Source organism: Mesoplodon mirus (genome assembly GCF_964341445.2).
Source record: "Mesoplodon mirus genome assembly, chromosome: 4".
NCBI classification, from domain to species: Eukaryota; Metazoa; Chordata; class Mammalia; order Artiodactyla; family Ziphiidae; genus Mesoplodon; species Mesoplodon mirus.
Genome location: NC_138979.1, coordinates 60874152 through 60896162, shown reverse-complemented (window position 1 = coordinate 60896162; position 22011 = coordinate 60874152). Strand labels below are relative to the sequence as shown.

Genomic DNA, 22011 nt, shown 5'->3' with positions numbered 1-22011 from the left:
CAGAGGTTGGGTTACATAAGTGTCTGTATTTGTCAAAACTTAGCAACTGTACTCCTAAGATTTACATTTCATTGTATATAAATTTTACCTCAAAATAAGAAACTATATGAAATACTGAACACTAATGATCTGTATGCTGAATCATTTAGGGAGAGGTGTGGTAATGTGTGCAATTACTTTAAAATAAATTTAAAAAATAAGGTGGATTGTTGATGGATAGAGGATGGGTAAATGCATAGATAAGTGACAAAGCAAGTACACTGTACAGTACAATACTAAGAGTAGAATTTAGGTTTGGGTATTGGGTGTTTACTGTAAAATTCTTTCAAATTTGTTGTATGTTTGAAATTTTCATTTAAAAGTTACAAAAATATATAGAAAATTAATTTAAAAATATACTGAAGTGTCATTAAAATTGTCTTTGGGTATTGAGACAATGAGTATTTTTTGCTCCTTTTTTCTATTTCTCTTCCTTTTCCAAATTTTTACAGTTTATAAAACAACAAAATAAATGTTTTAGATTCTTGATTAATTAATATAAATTAACGGTGAGTCCCAAGTGTCACTAACTTCCTCTAACAGAGGCATATTTTGGAAATTTTCCTATGACATATAAGATTTCTCTAAGTAATCACTCACCATTCAGGGATCAACAAGCTGATCTGATTTAGTTCATGTGCTAAAAACAATAGGTCATGAATTGACCTATCATAAAAATATGTACAGATTTTGATGGGCAATAAATAACAAATGGTTCCAGCTGGCGACTTCTCTGGTGAACCTAACTTCACTAACTCTGAAATATAGTCTGGGACTTAGTCACCTGCACTAAGTTAGCTTGTTGATGAGAACAGCATTTAGCTGCTCCCTTTTAACACTCAGTAAATCTGGGCTACAAAGGGACTACCAGGAAGAAAGACAAATGTGAATCCAGATATCAATAACTAAAAGGAGCAATATTTTACAATGGGCAATGTATTTACACAAGTAGAAGACCTCTCTTACAGATTTCTAAGCTTCTGAAAAATTGGTTTTTAATTTTAGAAAAAGTTCTAGCCACAGGGGCTGGAAAAATGTTATACTAATAAGGGATAACAAAAATTTAAAGAATTTTTAAATGATGAATTTTGTTAAATAATTTATACATAATACAAATTAAACTTTTCATAATTGGCATAGTGCAATTTTTGGTCGTTTAAAATTTCCTGCTATAGTTTCTTCCATGACTTATTTATAAACATGCTGATACAGAATTTTATCTATTATAATAACCCTTAACTTAGTAAATGTGTTTGAAAGCATCTTTACTTCATCATTTCTTCTCTCCTCTAAGCCAATTACCCTGTCTCTCCATACAGTATACTCTAAAACTCATCAGGTGTCTGCCAGGGCGGCTCACTCTGCATGTCCAGAATGATCCTGTTAAGAGCACATTAGAGATACCTCTCTTGCCCTGACCTGTCAAGAAGTTGTTGCTCTTTGAATAATGCTTTTTCCATTCTCAAATGCTTTCATATACTTATTTTTTTTCTAGCCCACAGTATCCCTGTGCAGGGTTATAAATCAAGTATTTTACAAGTTCAATCCTGATGAGGTGAACTCTACACAATATTGCTTATATTATTTCATTGAACTAAAATTTTGTTGTCATGAAGACAGAAAAAAAAGTAGGTCAAAGGTAGATTTGTTATAGAGTTACGCTAACTATAATGGTACTTTATAGGAATTTAATCCATATCTCCATTTTATAAATGGGAAACTAAGGTCAACAGAGGTTGAGAGACTTGCTCAGGATTAGACATCATCTACTAATATTAACCTAGAGAAAACTCTAGTCTAGTCCTTGTAGAACCTGCAGTCTAGTTGGAGAGATGGCCTACACATGTTAAAAGCTTAACTGAAAGAAATGAAACAGTAAATAAGTACTGAATGAGATATTTAGATGGCAAATACAATCATTGTTCAAAGAAGCGAGAGCCCTTTGTGCTGGGGTGGTCAAGAAGACTTCAGGAAACAGCATGATATACTGTGAAAGAAGCCAAGGTCAGGAGTCAGAAGGTCTGAGTTCTAGAGGCAGATCAGTCAGGATCTCACCATGAGAGCCTCAGTAGTTCACCTAAGTTTCCAGTTTTCCTTACCTGTCTAAGAACATGACTAGATTCTTTAAAGTCCCTTTCAGCTCTCCGTCCATCTTAAATCTTTTTTTTTTTTTAAGATGTTGGTGGTAGGAGTTTATTAATTAATTTATTTATTTTTGCTGTGTTGGGTCTTCCTTTCTGTGCGAGGGCCTTCCCTAGTTGTGGCAAGCGGGGGCCACTCTTCATCGCAGTACGCGGGCCTCTCACTATCGCGGCCTCTCTTGTTGCAGGGCACAGGCTCCAGACGCGCAGGCTCAGTAGTTGTGGCTCACGGGCCTAGTTACTCCACGGCATGTGGGATCCTCCCAGGACAGGGCTCGAACCCGTGTCCCCTGCATTAGCAGGCAGATTCTCAACCACTGCGCCACCAGGGAAGCCCCTTAAATCTTTTTTAGAATGAGTCAGGAGGTTGAATGAACTACCAAGCAACAGAATTATACATGTCATATGTATAATGAAAGGGTCTGCTTACCCTGATTAGTGAGAAACTTACTTCAAGTAATTCCTTTAACAACTCAGGATATACAGAGGAGAGAGAACGAGCACTTTGTGTTGCAGTGATTTAAATATTTTTTAAGAAGTGGTGAATGCTAGGTTGTGAGTCAAGAGAAAGTGATTAAGGGACATGGGCAAGGTCTTTCAGGCAATAAATAAGTGGTAGAATCATGGGCTCAAATCCAAGTCTCCTAATGGTGTAGTATTCTTTCTAGAATGTTATGTGGCTTCAGGTTTTTTCTTTTCCCTTTGATATTTCTCAGAACAGTAGTCAACATTCTCTGTCTTTACTTCTTGATTGCTTATTTACTGCTCAAATCAGGACTCTGCTTATATGACTCCACTGAAACTACCCCTGTTTTGAATAAAAATAACTTCTACTGCCAAATTTATCAAAATTTTCCCCTCTAGTTTGTGCCTTTGGGATTTTAGAAAATCATAGCCTACCCAATCAAGGTCATAGTTTCATCTGTTTTTTTTTTTTTTTTTTTTTTTTTTTGCGGTACACGGGCCTCTCACTGTTGTGGCCTCTCCCGTTGCGGAGCACGGGCTCCGGACGCGCAGGCTCAGCGGCCATGGCTCATGGGCCCAGCCGCTCCGTGGCATGTGGGATCTTCCCGGACCGGGGCACGAACCCATGTCCCCTGAATCGGCAGGCGGACTCTCAACCACTGCGCCAGGGAAGCCCTCATCTGTTTTTTAAATGAGAACTTTAAAGTTTTGCTTTTCTTACTTGGGTTAGTTGATATGGAGTTAATTTTTCTTGTGTGGTGTGAAGTAGGGGGTCTATATTTATTTCTGATTTGATATTCCATTTCCTCAGTAGCATTTGTTAGATAGTCTGTCTGTACTAGTCTGCAATACCTGCTATCTGTATAAAGTTTTCCTATATACATGGGATAGTTCTGGCTATTTTGTCCATGGGTCTATGTATCTATTCCTATACTGCCTTAATTACTACAGCTATCTATCCAATTTCTAATTATCCTATTTATTGAGTTGAAAAAATTAGTGACAGATGTTGAATTGTATGAAATGCCTTTTGAATATCTATAGAAATAAACACAAATTTTTACCTTAGATCTATTAATAATTTACTGATATCAAATATTTCTCACATTCCTAGACTAAACCGTACTTGGCTGTAATGTTTCATTATTCATTTAATGTTCTGCTGTATTTTACTTGATATAATTTTTTAAGGATTTTTGCATCATCAATATTCTTAGGTATTTGGTCTGGCTTTTCTTTTTCTGTGCAGTCCTGGAAGGTTTGGATTCAATGTTACACTGTCTGACTTTAAAAAGTAAAAAAGTTTTCCTTTTTCTTAATACTCTTGAACAATTCAAGAATTATTGGAATTGTCTGTTCCTTAAAGAGTTGGTAGATTTCTCTATGAAACTGTTCTTGTTTTGCAAGCAGCTCTTTGATATTTTTCTAAATGTCTTTTATTGAAATCAGTATTAATTTTTGACTCCTAGAACTGACTGCTTTCAGGAAGACAAGGATTCATAATTCTGCCTGCTTGGCTTTCATTTTCCCTTTTCGCAACATCAGGAAGCTCCTATTTGCCAAGGGATTAAATTCAATCTCTTTCCCCTCTTACTACCTTCCCAGTCTCACCTTTTAACACCATCTACCTCAGTCTCTGTGCTTCAACAACAGCGAACTGCTTAAAGTTCCTGGCCCTCTCCTCATCTAATTTATGCTTCCATGTCTTTTATTCATACTGTGCTATTTCCTAGAAATGCCCTTTTCCCTTTATCATATAGCTATATTTTATCCTTTAAGATTTCAGGAAGCTTCTTCTCTAGAAAGTCTCTCTTGACCAGGATAAGCTATCCCTCTTCTACTCTCTTGACGTAGTGATTTACATTTATCCCTGCACATGTCTATCTCCCCCGTTAGAATGTGAGATCCATGAGGATAAGCACAGTGACTTCTTACAGCCCAAGTATTATGTGCGATCGGTGCTCAACAAATGATTTTTGAATGAATGAAAGTATGACTGTAGAGAGGACTTCAAGAAACTGACTTCAAGTATTTGAAGAGTTTTCATAAGAAAGACTTGTTCTCTTTTCTACATAAGGTAATAATACTAGGATCACTAACTGAAAGTTATTAGGAGGCAGATTTCAGCTTAACATGGGTAAGAATTTCCTCACTGTTAGAGTTGTTCAGTGATATACAGCTACCTCATGAAGCAGTAACCTTTCTTGCACCAGAAGGATTTAAAGCAGAATCTGAACATTTTTCAGGATGCTATAAAAATATTGTTGCACTGAGTTCTCAAGTATTTTTCAAGCTATAATCCTTAGAGCCCTATGGGTTCCAAAAAGATGCTTCAGGACTGGGGGTGAGGTGAGGGAAAGGAAAAGAATAGAAGATCCAATCAAATAAAGCTCTGAACTCCATCTACAACAAGAACAGCTCTGCTGTTTTGCTTTCTTTTGAAATGCTGAGTTTTCCAGCTACAATATGGTTCGAATAAAGAATCTCACAGCTGTTATAAAACATTTGAAAAATGTTTGGCCATTTTATGTATATGTATATATACCCACACCATATACATATATATATATACACACACACACACCACTTAGTCCCCTCAAAATCTCTTGTAGAATTTTAACTTTCTATTGTTATTTAGATGACTTATTTCTTCAGCTTTCCCTGAGTTCCATCAAGGCAGGCACTGCATGGTTTTCTTCTGTGTAGTTCTGCAGTACCCTAACACAACATTCCCTCAGTAAAATTCTGAATACATAAAGGAATAAAGAATTGGTTCCAGCTTTTCTGTCTAAATAGCTACAGTGGAAACAGAATAGGTTAAAATCATGTGACTAAGAACACAGAAGGTACTGGTGTAGGAGAATAAAATAGTGAATTAAAACATCAAGGACCTAGGCAAAAAGAACAGAAATGGAGGTTCTGCTGTGTCCTCTGCCAGTCTGGCACAGGCTAGTTAAGTACTCAGAGCAAGCCTATATCAGTTTTCTTAATTCAGAGAGATCTGGACCTACTTTGGTCTAGATTTTTGGTACCTACTTCTTTTGAACATTTTTTTTTCTGCTTAAATATATTGAAACTATGGCTTCTACTTCTCCCTAATGTCTTGGTGCCTACTGTCCCCAGCTCTGTATATAAGGCTGGCTAACATTCCAGAACAAAAAAAGGTTATCCTAACTGATTACGAGAGAAACGTGCAACTCCCAAGTCTCAAGCCATTTGGGATTTATCCAGACAATAGGTTCCAAAGATAATGATAGTTTTACCTCTAGCTTTTCATTATAAAAGTCTCTTGTGGTATAATTTAGTGTAGCACGATTTGTGCTTTCTCCCACAAGTCTCTTACTATCGTTATTTTCTTCATTGACAATACCAGGTTTTTTCCCTTTCGTTTCTAGAAGATACCGGAATTGCTTCTTCCTGTAGAAAGACAGTAAAGAGATTTAGAGAGTTACTTATGCGATTTGTGAAAATATGTCTAGTTTTTGTTGACTTTAGAGGGTAGCATATGCTTTTTTGAATATCTGTTTTATGAGTTTGAGTTTTTTTAAGTCAGTTCACTACCCCAATCTCTCTACTAATTAAGCTATACAACTCAAATTCTTTTGTTTCACAACTACCAATCATCAACATAAACATGTCTCAAGCATTTTTAAAGTGAAAAAACTCTAAAAAAAAAACAATATAAAACTTAAAGAATCACAGAGGACCAACCCTAATTACACATGTAGTAGACCAAACTTTCAAAGTCTTTATATCCCATAAAACATATGTTAGTTACACATCTTATAAATCACACAAATAGTTCATGATTCTATTATGCAGCTCAGTAGTATTACCCATAGCTAGAAATGGAATGGAGGGACTCCCCTGGTGGCGCAGTGGTTAAGAATCCGCCTGCCAATGCAGGGGACATGGGTTCAATGTCTGGTCTGGGAAGATCCCATATGCTGCGGAGCAACAAAGCCCGTGCGCCATAACTACTGAGCCTGAGCTCTAGAGCCCGCGGGTCACAACTACTGAGCCTGTGCGCCACAACTACTGAAGCCCATGTGCTTAGAGCCCATGCTCCACAAAAAGAGAAGCCACCACAATGAGAAGCACACGCACGGCAATGAAGAGTAGCCCCCGCTCACCACAACTAGAGAAAGCCTGCGTGCAGCAAAGAAGACCCAATGCAGCCAAAAATGAATAAATAAAATAAATAAATTTATATATATACAAAAAAGAAATGGAATGGAATACTGGTTTAAGTTTGGGTAAAAACAAAACACAAAAAACACAAAAACCTCTAAATGTTATCATATCAGGGTAAGATCTGATTAGGAGGTAAATAATTTAACAGGAAGCTTCGTTTGATTATGAAGAACAGAAACAGTGCTCATAGCATCACTTTGCAGACCCATAAGCCTAGAATTCCAGAGGACTGCAACTCATCCTTCATGAAGGTCACTTTCTGGTTTCTACCGCTTAGCGTGTCTCTCAGGGAAGTGATATAAATACTTTACTATGAACTGTGAACTGAAGATTGGGAGCAGAAAAGGAATATATCTTTTAAAAATGTCTTCCTTTCCCCAATTTAAGAGTATAACACAACTGTTTTAGAAATTATAAGGGGCACGCATTTTGAAAAGTATAAAAAAGTAGAGTAAAATCACCCATAAGTCTATAGCATATAAATCTATGTAAATCGTTAACATTGTTCACATTAGACATATTTCTTTGCAGGCTTTTCCTATAAATTTTTGTAAAAAGTTAAGATCATAATTGTAAAGCAATTATACTCCAATAAAGATGTAAAAAAAAAGATCATATTAAACATCCAGTTTTGTATACTGTTTTTGCTTAATGGTATATAATAAACATTTTCTATGTTATTAAAATTAATATTTTAATGAATGAATAAAATTCAATTGTGATGTATATCAATTTACATAATCGGTCCCTTTTACTGGGTATTTCAGTAGCATAATTTTCTCATTCTTATAAAGAAGAAAGTAACATATAGGTATTTATCTGCATTTATTTTATTGATTTTTAACTACAAAAGCAATATATAAACTATCCATCACTTTTATTAGTCTTTTCAAATAATCAATTTTCATTAATTATGGTTTTTTTTTTTTTTTTTGCGCACGTTACGCGGGCCTCTCACTGTTGTGGCCTCTCCCGTTGCGGAGCACAGGCTCCGGACGCACAGGCTCAGCGGCCATGGCTCACGGGCCCAGCCGCTCCGCGGCATGTGGGATCTTCCCGGACCGGGGCACGAACCCGTGTCCCCTGCATCGGCAGGCGGACTCTCAACCACTGCGCCACCAGGGAAGCCCTAATTATGTTTTTAATGTCATTATTTCTTTTCTTTAACTTGCTTCAGGATTATTTTGCTATTGTTTTCCTAACTTCTTTAGATAAATGTTTAGCTCATTCATTTTCAGTCTTTTTTCTTTCCTAATGTACCCATTTCAGGGCTAAAATATTTCCATTTAGCACCCCTGTAACTTGATCTCACAAGTTTTGAAATGTGGTATTTTTATTACATTTCAGTTCAAGGTCGTTTCAAAATTACAATATAAAATTGTCTTTAACTTGTAGGTTATTTAGAAATGCATTAATTTCCAAATACATGGGGATTTCCTAGTTAACATTTGTAACTGAGTTAAAGTTTAATTGCATTTTGAACGGAGAGCATAGTCCATGTAAATCCTTTGGAATCTGTTAACATCTGCTTTCTGGATAGTATTTGATCAATTATTATAAATATCCCATGTATGCTTGAAAATAATTTGTGTTCTGCAGTTGTTTGGGGTAATGTTCTCTAAATGGCTAAGTCAAGTTTGTTAATCATATTGTTCAAGTATTTTACATCCTTTTTCTATTAATTAATCAGAGGTATATTAAAACTTCCCACTGCAGCTGTGGGCTTGCAGTAATGTCAATTTTTGGTTTATAAGTTTTTAAGGCTAAGCTTAGAGGTTGCAGACAAATTAACTTAGCAAATTGATATTTCTGGTGAATTGAACCTGTTATCATTTGAAATGATCCTCTTTATTTCTAGTATTGCTTTTAACCTTAGTTTATTTAGTCCTCAATGGCTACTTTGTTTTTATTTGGTTAGTATTGATGTTGTTTATCTTTTACCACTTTTCTACTTTCAAACTTTATGTAACCTTATGTTTCAGATGTGTCTCTTTTCAACAACATACAGTTGAACTTTTTTAAAAAAATTGAGTCTGACAATCTTTGACTTTTAACCAGAACAATTAGTACATTTGTATTTTATCATTGAGGTAGATTTGGTCATAATTAATGGCTCCCTTGAATCCATGCCCTTTACAATATTATTTCACAGTTAGGTAAGTATACCTCCGAGCCTCTTAAATCTTGCCCTGTGACTGTGACCAACAGAATGTGGGAAATCATGGTGTACCAGTTCTTAGCCTAGGCCTCAAGGGGCCTCGCGTGTTTCTGCGCTCTCTTCAAACCCTGCCTTTGCCATGAAAACAAGCCCAGGAAGATTTCTGGTATATGAAAGACCATGTGGAGCAGAGACAAGTTGTCCTAAGTAAGGTCTTTCTAGACCAGCTTACAACCTCTCAGACCCCCCAAAAGTGAGAGAGCTTAGGGAAGATCTGCAGAGCTGCCTATCCAACCCTCAGGTGACTGCAGATGCATGAGGTCCCGAGCTGAGAGCAGAAGAAGCACCCAGCTGACCTATAGACTCAGTGGGAAAATGTTTCTTGTTTTAAGTTACTGAGTCTTGGTACAAGTATAATTGCTGATATACTAGTATTTAGGTTAAATCTAACATTTTATTTTCTTTCAATTTGACCAAATATTCTATGTTTCTTTTCCTTTTTTTCTTCTCCCCACTTCTCACCCCTGCCCTGACCTTACTTGTTTGGAAGCTACATACTCTTTTATTCTTTGGTTACCAAAGAAATTACAACATGCACTCTTAACTTATTAACATTTAAACTTAATTACTATATCTTCATCCTAGATAATACAAGGACCTAGAAAACTATAATTCCATCTACCCCTCCCAATATATATACTACTGTTGTAGTGTATTTTAATTCTACATTTTAAAATCTCACAATATTATTATTGTTGTTTTATATAGTCAATGTTCATTTAGTTTTATCCCACAAATTTAATACTTTCCTTGCTCTTCAGCTCTTCCTGCACCTCAGAATTTCTATCTGGGATCAGTTTCTTTCTGCCTTAATTATAGGCGTTATCATTTACTGAAGGAATAATGATGGGAAATCTCTTAAGTTTTGTTCTTATTATTTTGTTTTAAAATGTCTTTATTTCACCTTCATTCATTTTTTTAAGGTTTTTATTTTAATTTACTTATTAAAAAATTTATTTTTTGGCTGTGTTGGATCTTCGTTGCTGTGCGTGGGCTTTCTCTACTTGCCGTGAGCAGGGGCTACTCTTCGTTGCGGTGTGTTCTCTTGTTGCGGAGCACAGTCGCTAGGAGTGCAGGCTTCAGTAGTTGTGGCACAAGGGCTCAGTAGTTGTGGCTCGTGGGCTCTAGAGAGCAGACTCAGTAGTTGTGGTGCATGGGCTTAGTTGCTCCGCGGCATGTGGGATCTTCCCAGACCAGGGCTCGAACCCGTGTCTCCTGCATTGGCAGATGGATTCTTAACCACTGTGCCACCAGGGGAGTCCCTTTCACCTTCATTCTTAAAAGACTTTTTTGCCTGAATGGCATTCTAGCTTGGCAATTTATTTACTTCAGTATATTGAACACATTCATTACCCTGTCTTCTGGCTTCCGCTGTTGCTGTTATATAGTCAACTGTTGATGTGCACTCCTTTGAAGATAACCTCTCTTTTCCTGGGTATTGAAAAATTTTTACTTTATAGTCAGTGTTCTATGATGTGACTAGGTGTAGATTTCTTTTAATTTAACAAACTTGGAATGGATGAGTTTATTTAATGTGTAGATTAGTGTATTTCATCAATTCTGAAAAAATTCTTTGCTGTTATCTCTATCCCATGCTCTCTATTGTGTCTTTTTGAAACTCCAAACATACGTTAAATCTTCTAAGTCACTCCATCTTCAAATTTCTTAACCATTTTTCCATATATTGTTCTTTTTCCTTTGTTCTGCATTTTGCAAAATCTTCTCTAGTTTATTTCCCAGTTTACTGATTCTCTTTTCAGGTGTGTCTAATTGGCTGTTAAACCTCTTAATTAAGCTTTAATAATTATGCTTATTATATTTTTCATTTACAGAAGTTCCTTTAGTTTCCCTTCAAATCTGATGGATCACTTTTTAAAAATTTCCTGTTTTCTCCAGATATTTTCAACCTTGTTTTTGATAACATGAAATATTGATATATTAGGCATAGTCATTTTATAATCTATAAGTGATAATGCCCAAGCTAAAGTATTTGTGGGTCTGTTTCTGTGGTCTATTTTTTTCCTGCTAGTTCTTATACATGGTGCCTTATTTCCTTGTGTGCTTGGCTATTTAAAAAATATTCTTTTCATTGTGTGCTGGTCATTGTCCTTAAAAATTATCCGTGGGGATTATCTGAGATAGGATGATAGTAACTTCCTCCAGACACAAGGTGCATTTGTTTTTACCAGGTATCTAGAGATAGTAATTGTTTAAATTTTGAAATTATTTTAAACTATGCATGTATTATAAACTCAGGCTGAAAATTTACCTGAAGATTGGCTTTGGTTATAATTTCTTAGAGACAACTCTGCCCCTTTTCTCCTCACACCAATGCAATCAGAACTGAACTAAGTGGGGAAGTAAGCACACAAGATACCCATTTTGTTGGTATAGATTATAGTAGGGTAGCATGGCTCTGGAGCCAAGTTTTGGGGAGGGGAATGGGGAATTTCCTGATCCTCAAAGTAAAAAGTGTTACGATCCTGGAGGCCGAGGTCAGGACAAGCCTCCTGATCACCCAGCTCCCAGACTATGGCAAAGGTAGCAGTTTCCTTGGTGGACTGGTTCCGTGGTGTCATTCTGAGATCCTTTCCAGGCCCAGTCTAGAGACTGCTTCCCTATTCCTTCCAATGATTCTGTAGATAACGAATTTCTTATATATCAATAGTTTTCTCCTTACTTTAGCCAGAATGAATTATCTATAACTGAACCATGACTAACACACCATCTTTGACTTTTCTCCTTCTATCTATGCCACATCCCGTCAGTCAGTGTTTTCTGTCAGGTACACGCCTTCTAAGTATTTTTCAAATTATCCTCTTCTCCATTCTCACTGTCTTAGTTCAGACCCTTATAATCTCTCTCGTGGACTACAGACTAGCCTATTGATTGCTCTCCATTCCTTCCATCTCTGTCCTCTTAAATGGCAGCCTTTCTAGAACATGAATCTAATCACAGATTGTTGTGCTCAATTACAAAGCACAGTATTCAGTTTTGTTTTTCATGGATTTCTGGGCTCTTCAAAATCAGATCACAATCAGTCTTTCTACCTTCATCTCCTATCACAATTTGCAATCATCCTATGCTCCAATTATATTGAACTATTCATGATTCCTTATGCCTTTGCAGATCTCTTTCCCTCATACCCTGTACCTGAAAAAACTCCTATGTATTCCTGAAGAACTAGAAAAATGTTACCTCCTTTGTGAAGCCTTCACCAATGTTTTTCCAAAATGTAGCGTCTCCTATGCTCCTAGAGCCCTCTCTTATAGCATCTGAAATGTCTTTAACTTACTAGCTCATAAGTTAGTAAGTTAATTTATTAGCTTATAAGCCACACAAGAGCAAGAACTTTGTCTTATTCATCTCTATACCTCCAACACTTTGGAGAGGGCCAGACACAAAACAAATTTAGGATGTTTGTGGGATGAATAAATAGCACAATTAAGAGGTGTGTGGAATATATTTCTTTTTCTAGTGCAACTGTACTTCTATAAAAACTATAGATATTAAAGGTTACCTGGCATCACCCAGAATTGAAATCAGATGGTACTGGGGTAATTCAGAAGATGCTACATGTGCTAGGATTCCAAAGAGCCTTTCAGCCATTATCATATCATTTTGCGTCACCTGAAGAGATATGAAGGAGAAGGGTCGAAAATGACATTGCCTCTTAGCTTGATATAACTAACATAATTCCAAAGAAATTTCCAGAGTAAATATTTTCTTTTAGTCCAGAAAAATACATTCTCCTGGGCTGTAGGAGGAGAGTGAATTCTCATTGATATTTCTCTTTCTTCCTTGCACTTGATTAAAATGAAGATGTATTGATACAAATGTGGCCCATGGTGATGGATGACGGCTGGGAAGTGAGGAGTTAGCTCTGACTTAGAAGCCATGGTTCCTAAGGATTATACTTGAGACACCTTAAATTCTTAATGAATTTTTTCAAAAATCCTATAGCTTCTTTGAGTAGAATGATTTAGGGGGAAAATCTCAAGTGTCAATGGAATAGATTGACTTTAATAATGTGTCAAATGTAAGACAAGGTGTTGTTCATACCTTGTTCCTAAAAGGATAGTTTTGTCCCTTTCTGAGGGAATGAACACTGGATTAGGAAAGGCGCTCCTATTCATTCTGAAATTTTGTCCGCCTTTCTCCCCACAAGGAATAATCTGTCACAGATATATTCCCCATGAGGGCTCATTCCTATGTTAACCAAGAAACTACTAAAAGCAGGGCTAGTATTAATATCTGGGCATATTTTTAAATATAAAATTAGGTTGCTTGCATTTTAAATACTATTAGATTGTCAATATAATGCAGTGGTTCCCAATCAGGGGCCCTTTTGTCCCCTAGGGAACATTTGGCAATGTCTGGAGATGATTTTGATTTATCATAACTGGTGGAGGGGTGCTACTAGCATCTAGTGGGTTGAAGACAGGGATGCCGTTAAATGTCCTACAATGCACAGGACAGTTCCCAGTATAAAGAATTACCTGATCCAAAATCTCAACAGAGCACTTGAGGTTGAGAAACCCTGGTATAGTTAAATTTTACATTTTTAAAAACTTTATTCTTTACACTAGCTATAATACACTACACAGGAATTTCTGGAAAATAAATCCATAATTCACAAGCATCTTATACACATGAATCAGTGCAGACTGACTCTTTCCCTTCCCTTCCCTAGACTTTCATAGTTAATGAGGCTGCTGCTCCCTGGAATCCGTCCTTCAGCTGACAACTAAGTTGTTTGGTCTAATATAGTCACCTAGTGGCCAGTGCCGGGCACTACTCCATCTTTTCCTCTTGATGCTCATAATTCAATTTAAGTCTCCTCAAGCAATATCATTCTCTCTTTTACAAAGAGAAGTAGAAATATAGTATAACATTATTATATATTGTCAAGGATGAGATAAGCAGTTTTAGTTTAGGTCTTTTATTAAAGGGTCAAATATCCCTGGCATTGACATTTTCGGAACTTTAAATCAGAATAAATTACATTGGTTCTTTCTCATTCTTCTCTACTTTATACAATTATATTATACTATTACTTCCTATCTCAAGGTTTTATAATAATTATTACATCTCCAGTAGTGATCCACATTTGGGTAAATACACTATTTAGGGTTAATTGAGATAACGATTTGGCCATTAATGAGGGAGAATTACTCACCCATAGCAAAAATAACTATTCTACTTCCAGTGTAGGCTAGGTTTGGAAACTTTTGGAACTAATTATTAGATCTGACCAGTGACTCACAGCCTCTCTGGGGAAGTACCAAGAGGGTACGTAAAGCTGAAACAAATCTCTTGAGAACTAGCTGGAGAAATTAATAGTCATCTGAAGGTCCCAGGTTTGCCCTACATCTTCAACAGATGGCTGATATTGTGGTCATGGGCCTATCATGGTTGATGCAAATTTCATATGGCTAGGTAGATAGATAGTGGGAAGCAGCCGCAGAGCACAGGGAGATCAGCTCGGTGCTTTGTGACCGCCCGGAGGGGTGGGATGGGGAGGGTGGGAGGGAGGGAGATGCATGAGGGAAGGGATGTGGGAACAGATGTATATGTATGACTGATTCACTTTGTTATAAAGCAGAAACTAATAAAAAAAAAAAAAGAAAAGAAAAAAAATTTCATATGGCTTTTGTACAATGACCCAGAGACCTCCAGTCTCCTAATGGTATGCTGTAGTTTTGGAGTTTTAGGCTAGAGTTACTTACAGTGTATCAGCTGCAGGGAAATACAGTTGCTATTACCACCATGCTAGCAAAGTTGATTATAGTTCATCTTACAATAAGGAGGTCTGAATTTTAAGAGATAATCACAATAATACTAACAGCATATTAAAGATTTTTTCCTTTAGAGGATTATTTAAATTCAGTTCTGGAATTCCACAGTAGAGGAAGAAGCATAGTTTCTCTCTTTTCTTCCAAAGTAATATTTAAAGAGAACATGATCTTTGGATAGCTGGGGGATTAACCCTGTGACAAGCTTAGCAGAATCAATCTGAAAAATAACTCTTTACTAATAATTTTCCAGTTATTCAGGCTCCAGGCACAATGCAGATATTCCAAAAGCATTTGCTACAAACTATTAACAAAGCAGTCCAGATGTTTATGGACTTATGGTTGTTTTACTTCCTTTTTCACTCATCTTTACTTTATCTTCTTTTATCTTTCCTCCTTGCTTATTTCTCCTTCTCATCTCTTCTTTTTAAAATCACTCTTCTTTCCCTATGTACATTCTTTTTTTCCATGTTATTCTTCCCTTCCCCTACCACAATCTTTATTAATTGACATTTAGTATCACTTCCCCATACCATTTTGCAAGTCAAACAGTCTGTAAAGCACTCTGAAAAATACAAAGATCACATTACTTACAGAAGTGTTTTTTTTTTATTTTAAACTATTATTCTACCAACACTTTACTTCTCTGAATACTTACAAACTATCAAAAAAGTATTTACTATTCACCATGATCTGGTTACTATTTTATTTTCAAAATTTGTCTAGTACCTTAGAAGTTTTTAGATAAATAGTTTTAGCTTTTCAACATTTTAAATGTCAAGATTTTTTTAAAAAAACATTATTTCTCAAAAGTTCTATCATGGTTTTATACATAAATTCCTGGACATTTTTATGACTACTTCCCCTAAAAAGGAATATTTTAATTCTACAGTTGACTTCGTGTTTAGCTTACCTCTGTTCCATTTATTTTCTGCATATTAAAATGGCTCAGTCTAAACAGAACATAATATTTCCAGAGTGTTGAATTGACAACTGGATTTCCTTGAGGATCAACTGTCAGCTGGTCAACTCGACGGAGTTGTGCTAGTGCATTAAATTGCTGCAGCATTACAAGATTTGTTTCCTTGAATTTAAGGTGCTACAATAATAAAACAAAAAAAGAGGTGAATATTGAGTTTAACCATCTTAAAACATTAACATTAAAGCTTCACTGATCATTCCCCAAATAAATGTAAACTTTATGCTTAGCTAATATGTTTTCAATTCCATTAAACCAACTGAATGTATTAAACTTACATAAACTTTAATCCACCTAATGCAAAATTATTGATGGAATATATTAATCCATCCAATATTGGATTCAAAGTGATTTCCTTTCTGCAAAGGACATCCCCCTATTTATTAACAACCTAAGAGTCTTAAAAACTATATAAATATACAATAATTCAGACTCTTCCAGGCATTACAATGATTTTATATGCTTTACCCTGAGATGAAATCTACAAAGGAAAGATCAGAAGTAAAATTTTCAGAACTTTATAAATGCAGGGCTCACACAGCCCTTCTGAGAAGAACTAGTTACCCATTATTACTTTTATCTTGCTAATTACTATGTAGGCTACTTAAACTGGCTACCAGAAAATAAAATCACTAAAACCGAAATGCTAATATAAGTGTTCTGTCTGTGAATTTGGATTATTTTTTCTAAACATACTGTCTCTACTTCTATCTTCTTTAGGGAGGATGATATAACAAAAGAAAAAAAAAACACTTAATAAAGGGTAGGTGAGGGAAATCACTTGGCTGACAGAGAAAAACACAATGATAATAAAAACTCAGGAAAGAATTCATGGAAATCACAGTTTCTGCAAATTCATACTAATAAGTAGTACAATAATACCATAATTGGAAAGGGCTAATTTCTCAAAGTAACTTTAATGAGCTATTAAAGTTATTTTAAGTGTTGTTAGGGGACTACTGTAAAAATTATATATGTCCCATTAATACCAGGTACAATAAATGAATATATAATATACAGTTGGGTGAGGTCCTGTTGAAAGTCTTACAAAGTAGAAATATATAATTTGAATAAAATTATATTAGTCCGTTATACTCCATAAAGAAGCATTTTCTAGAGAGATAATTTCCAATATTTACAGAAGACTGCAAGGTCATTTATGAATACTAATTTAAATCCCAGATTCAGAAAATCAACACAAGAACTTAGTCTCCCTGCCAGATAGAAACTGCAGAAATAAAAGTTAAAACAGGTCTTTGGGGCTTCCCTGGTGGCGCAGTGGTTGAGCGTCCGCCTGTCGATGCAGGGGACGCGGGTTCGTGACCCGGTCCAGGGGGATCCCACATGCCGCGGAGCGGCTGGGCCCGTGAGCCATGGCCGCTGAGCCTGCGCGTCCGGAGCCTGTGCTCCGCGACGGGAAAGGCCACGGTGGTGAGAGGCCCGCGTACCGCAAAAAAAGTCTTTGGCCTCAATATACAAGTCATGACTGAGAAGAATTCAAACATACAACTAAAAGGAAATGTTTACCAAAGAATTAGGAAACTTAATCTTCAATTTGGGAAGCACTTGGACGATTTCATCAAATTCTATGAAAGTGAAGGACACTGTTGTCACCATTCCTGCTGTTTGCACACTCCAATTCCGATCCAGACATTCCAGCGCTCCTGAGCCATACAAGGAAAGTGTGTCTCCATCCACTTCGACAAGGTGTGTGTCTGTGACAGATAGATCTTGTAAAGCACTGGTGAGTCCTGAGTCCAGAGACCTGGAAAACCCAACATATACTTTTAAATGAAAGTCTTATCATGCAAAGTAAATAACAGATTATAAGGACCTGTTGGAAAGATATTTGAAATTGTATATTCACTTTTTTTCATTTCAGTAATTAAACCCAGAGCACCAAAGACTAATTTTCAATAGAATATCTACAAGTTTTGTATTCTTCTAGTCATGTACTTTAATTCAAAAAGAGGCACATGTGAACAAAAAAAATACCACTTTTAAACCCAAATTATTTATATCAATGAAAGATAATTGATATTCTATTTAGTTTTAAAACAATCCATTTAATATATCATAGATATCTTTGCATGTGAAAACAAATAGGTTTTCCTAATCTATAAAGTATTCCACTGTCTGGCTGAAAAAAACTGTATTTTACAAAATAATATTTCTATAGTAAGAACCATGTAATATAAAACTATGTTTATAAAACACTTGGGAATTTATATAATAACTGCTAAGAATAGTTTCTCTCTCAGAAGCTGGATTAAAGGGTAACTTTGACTTTCTATTTTTGAATATTTCAATGTTGTTTGAAATTTTGCAAGCGTATATATATTACAGTTATAAGTAGTAAAATCAATGAAGATTTCCTCCCCTTTTTTTTTTTTTTTTTTTTTTTTTTGCGGTATGCGGGCCTCTCACTGTTGTGGCCTCCCCCGCTGCGGAGCACAGGCTCCGGACGCGCAGGCCCAGCGGCCATGGCTCACGGGCCCAGCCGCTCCGCGGCATATGGGATCCTCCCAGACCGGGGCACGAACCCGTATCCCCTGCATCGGCAGGCGGACTCTCAACCACTGCGCCACCAGGGAGGCCCTCCTCCCCATTTTGAAATAAGAAATGATAAAGAAATCCACTACTGACTGTGTGTGTGTGTAATATATATATATATATATATATATATATATATTACACACACACACACACACACACAGATACAAAATAACTTCACATATCTACTGAATACGATCATTGTTATTATTTTCAGTTAGAGCCACATGTTTTGTAAAAGGTTTCCTAAATGATAGCTCTTTGAAGAAGAAATAGCTGGATCCAATTCAAATTTTCTGCTTTGTGAATAGAGACATAACCATTTGTTTTACCCAATCTCAAAACTCAATCGATGCTTGGTTTTTGTTCTATGGGTTTTCGTTCTGGAATTCTGCTCTCAGACAGTATTTATTTGCCCTTACTAAATATATTAGTGCTTTGCTCTCCTTTGTGCTCCTGTGGAATTTTGTACACTCTTCCAATACATCACTTCTCATACTCAAGCATAATTATGTGTTTACAATTTTGATTATATTTTTTCAGCTTTGGGGCTCTGGAATCTATGAGCTTTTCACAATGGGCCTTTCACAACGTAAATGACTGCATTATTAAAGACTTTCAAAAGTTTTATAATGCTGATGCTGGGAATAAGACTGACAAACCATCACCCTGTTGGTTTATCATGCTTTACTAGACTTACTGTACTTATTTCATAGGTACCAGTTAACATGTAACACATTTGTTGACACAATAAGAAGCTGGGTAATGACATCAATCAACTCTAAGTGAATATGCAACTGAAAAAGTATAAAAGGACTGATTTCTGCCAGACTAGTACTCAAGACAATGATTATTATATGACAATAATCAAACATTCAATGAGCAGTGGTGTGTGAATAATCTTAGATGATAATCCTATAAATGTAATGGCTGATAATATGGAACAAAAATAAGATGAGAACTAAGAGTTCCTTAGATTGTGCTTTGTGTGATAACTTTGTGTTCAGCTATGTAAAGCATATAATCATTTCTAGAATAGGATAAAGGATAGGAGTTACATTTCAATGCCACTGAAATAAATAGGGCTTAATGAAAAGAATATATACCACTATTACAGCACTTAACCACACTGCACTGCAATTACCTGTTTCCTTGTCTGTCTCTCTTACTAAACACTGCGATCCTTGAAGGCTCAAACTCTGTCACATTCACTATAGTAGATCCAGCACCTAGCACAGTTCCCTAGCACATGTTGTGCTCAATAAATATTTCTTCAAAGAATTAATGAAATGAGACAATTATGACGTTTCTTATGAGTATCTATTGACTCTTAAGAAGGGTGTTCCAATCATAAACTGTGGTTTGAGCAAAGGGACAAGTCAGTGACATAGTCATGGGCTAAGGGTTAGTAAGAAGGTTTCTGCAGGTGAGGCAAAGACCAGTAATGAAGAAGTAAAGTCAAGGCAAGAAAAAGGTTTGCTAGTTGATGTAGTGATGCCTGATGGTCATGACATGCAACAACAGGAGTTGAATCACAGCTATGTGCCAAAAACATGGATAAATCCTTTGAGGAGTTGTGTTGTTTTATATCATCTATTTGGAAGTGTATTGTTTACCTTTTTTCCATATGATTAAAAGTTTAAGAATATAAACTACAAAATAAAATGTCTATTATTAGAAAAGGATTATTTATTTTCTTTAAAGGTTTGTCAAGCAAACTGTTAGGAAAATAAGTGAAATAAACAAACCTAGCCTAAGCAAAACAGCTGTATAGTTATAAAACAAAGCAGAAGTAATTTCTAACTTTTATAGACCTCACATGGACATTCAGTAACAACAAATGGCAAGTTTGCTGGGCTGTAGATAGGAAACAAAGCATCTATTAAATAGGTCATACAAGACCAAACCCATTTCAGTTATTTTCTGAATGAGGCTTGAGGTTAGCCTCAAACTCTGGCCAATATGGAATAGAGGAATCTGTTCCTCAGGGAAGGTGTGCTCTGATTTCCATAAAAAATAACTTAGGAAGTTTGTTCCCTATGTTTATATGTTGGGGATTGTCCTTCCGGTTTTCCCTGTGTGCTTAATAGATAGGTCCACATCTTTTTAGTCAAACATACATACATATTATTTCATTTGCTCCCTCATTCACTTATTCATCAAACATTTGCTAAAAGCCCACAGGGCACTGTCCTAAGAATTCTGTCACAGGCAACCAACTCATCTGAATTGATAAGGACAATCAGTATAGAAATCCTGTGCAAGTTTTTAAATATATCAAAACTCTCTTTTATTGGGCTATGTTCCCAGAAATATAACTGCTCTAATTATACTCTGCAGTTAAATTAATAAACACATGGGTATAATTTCTAAACTGAAATGACCTCAACCTCATTAAACAAATAGGTTAATCTGGAGAGCCTATTGTGTGTCAGATATTGTGGTAGGCATTGGGGATATAAAGATAAATTAATACTTATTTGTCCTTAAAGAGCTCCCAATCTGGATGGAGGGTGGAAAGCAAGATAAATGTATACATTAATCCTAATATAATATTTATGTTTATTGTCATATAATGAATATTTAAGCAATATGCTATGGAAATGCAGAGGAAGAACAATTAATTCTTCTAGTGGCGAGAAGTTAGGTTTCAAAAGGAGGTAGTATTTGAGCTGGTCCTTGAAAGATGAACAGTAGAACTTCATCAGAAGTAGAAGGAGGAAGCACACTTTAGGTAAGAAAAATAGAATGAATAAAGGCACAGAAGCCTAATTATATATAACACATTCAGTTAAGAACAATTTCAATATGTGTGGTACACTGAAACATAGAAATTAAACACTTAAACATATGGCGGAGTAGTAGCTGAAGATGAAGCTGAAAAGTCAGATTTTATCCCATAAGGTTGAGGAGCAGAAAAAGATTTCTAAATAAAAAAGTAACAGAACAATATTCAATGCAAGTTTTTAAGCATCTCCAATGTGCCATGCATGGAGCTAGGTTCTGGTGCTGGGGATAAAAAGATGAATAAGATATGCTCCCTGCCCTCAAGGACCTACCTGAGACAGATAATAAATTGGTGAACTTTGTGGAGGATGTAGCAGGGAGAGACTGAATGGAGAGAGATTAGTAGGAAGACCAGTGCAATAGTGTCAACTAGACCACATAAGGGCATAACAAAAAAGAGGGTATCATGCAGTAGAAAAGGCATTGGCAAGAAAATCAGATAGAGCTTAGTTCAAATCCCAGATCTGCCAGTGATAAATAGATGACTTTTGGAGCAAGTTATTTAATTTCTTTGCAGTTTCAGTTTCCTTGTATGTAAAATGGTGATCATAATACATATTTTTTCAGAGTTGTTATTAAGACTAGAAATCATATTCTAAACCATACTCCATGTTTAGTTCAATACATTTTAGTGATAATTATTAATAAAAGAAGAGAACACAGATATACCAGATATTTAAGAGATCATAAAAGTAGGACTTAGTGATTGTCGAGAAGGAAGGAGAGGGAGGATTCAAGTGTTATTCAAATGTTTTAGACTAGGTGATGGAGTCATCTGGTCTAGGTTTTACCTCTGTCTAGTTTAAATTTATGCTCTAAGAAATGTGGTGTTCCTCTATG

General features: G+C 36.0%; 1 protein-coding gene across 3 annotated transcripts in view; it reads right to left on the bottom strand.

Moving 5' to 3' along the window:
- Positions 1-22011, bottom strand: part of LRRC49 (leucine rich repeat containing 49) — a 129927-nt gene that overhangs the window by 1852 nt on the left and 106064 nt on the right. For all 3 annotated transcript variants that reach the window (XM_082618513.1, XM_082618511.1, XM_082618512.1), the window contains 4 exons: positions 17359-17596; positions 15766-15951; positions 12578-12687; positions 5909-6062 (listed from right to left, as the gene is read on the bottom strand). In XM_082618513.1, the coding sequence (XP_082474639.1) occupies positions 5909-6062; positions 12578-12687; positions 15766-15951; positions 17359-17596 (688 nt within the window). The remainder of the gene's footprint in view (positions 1-5908; positions 6063-12577; positions 12688-15765; positions 15952-17358; positions 17597-22011) is intronic.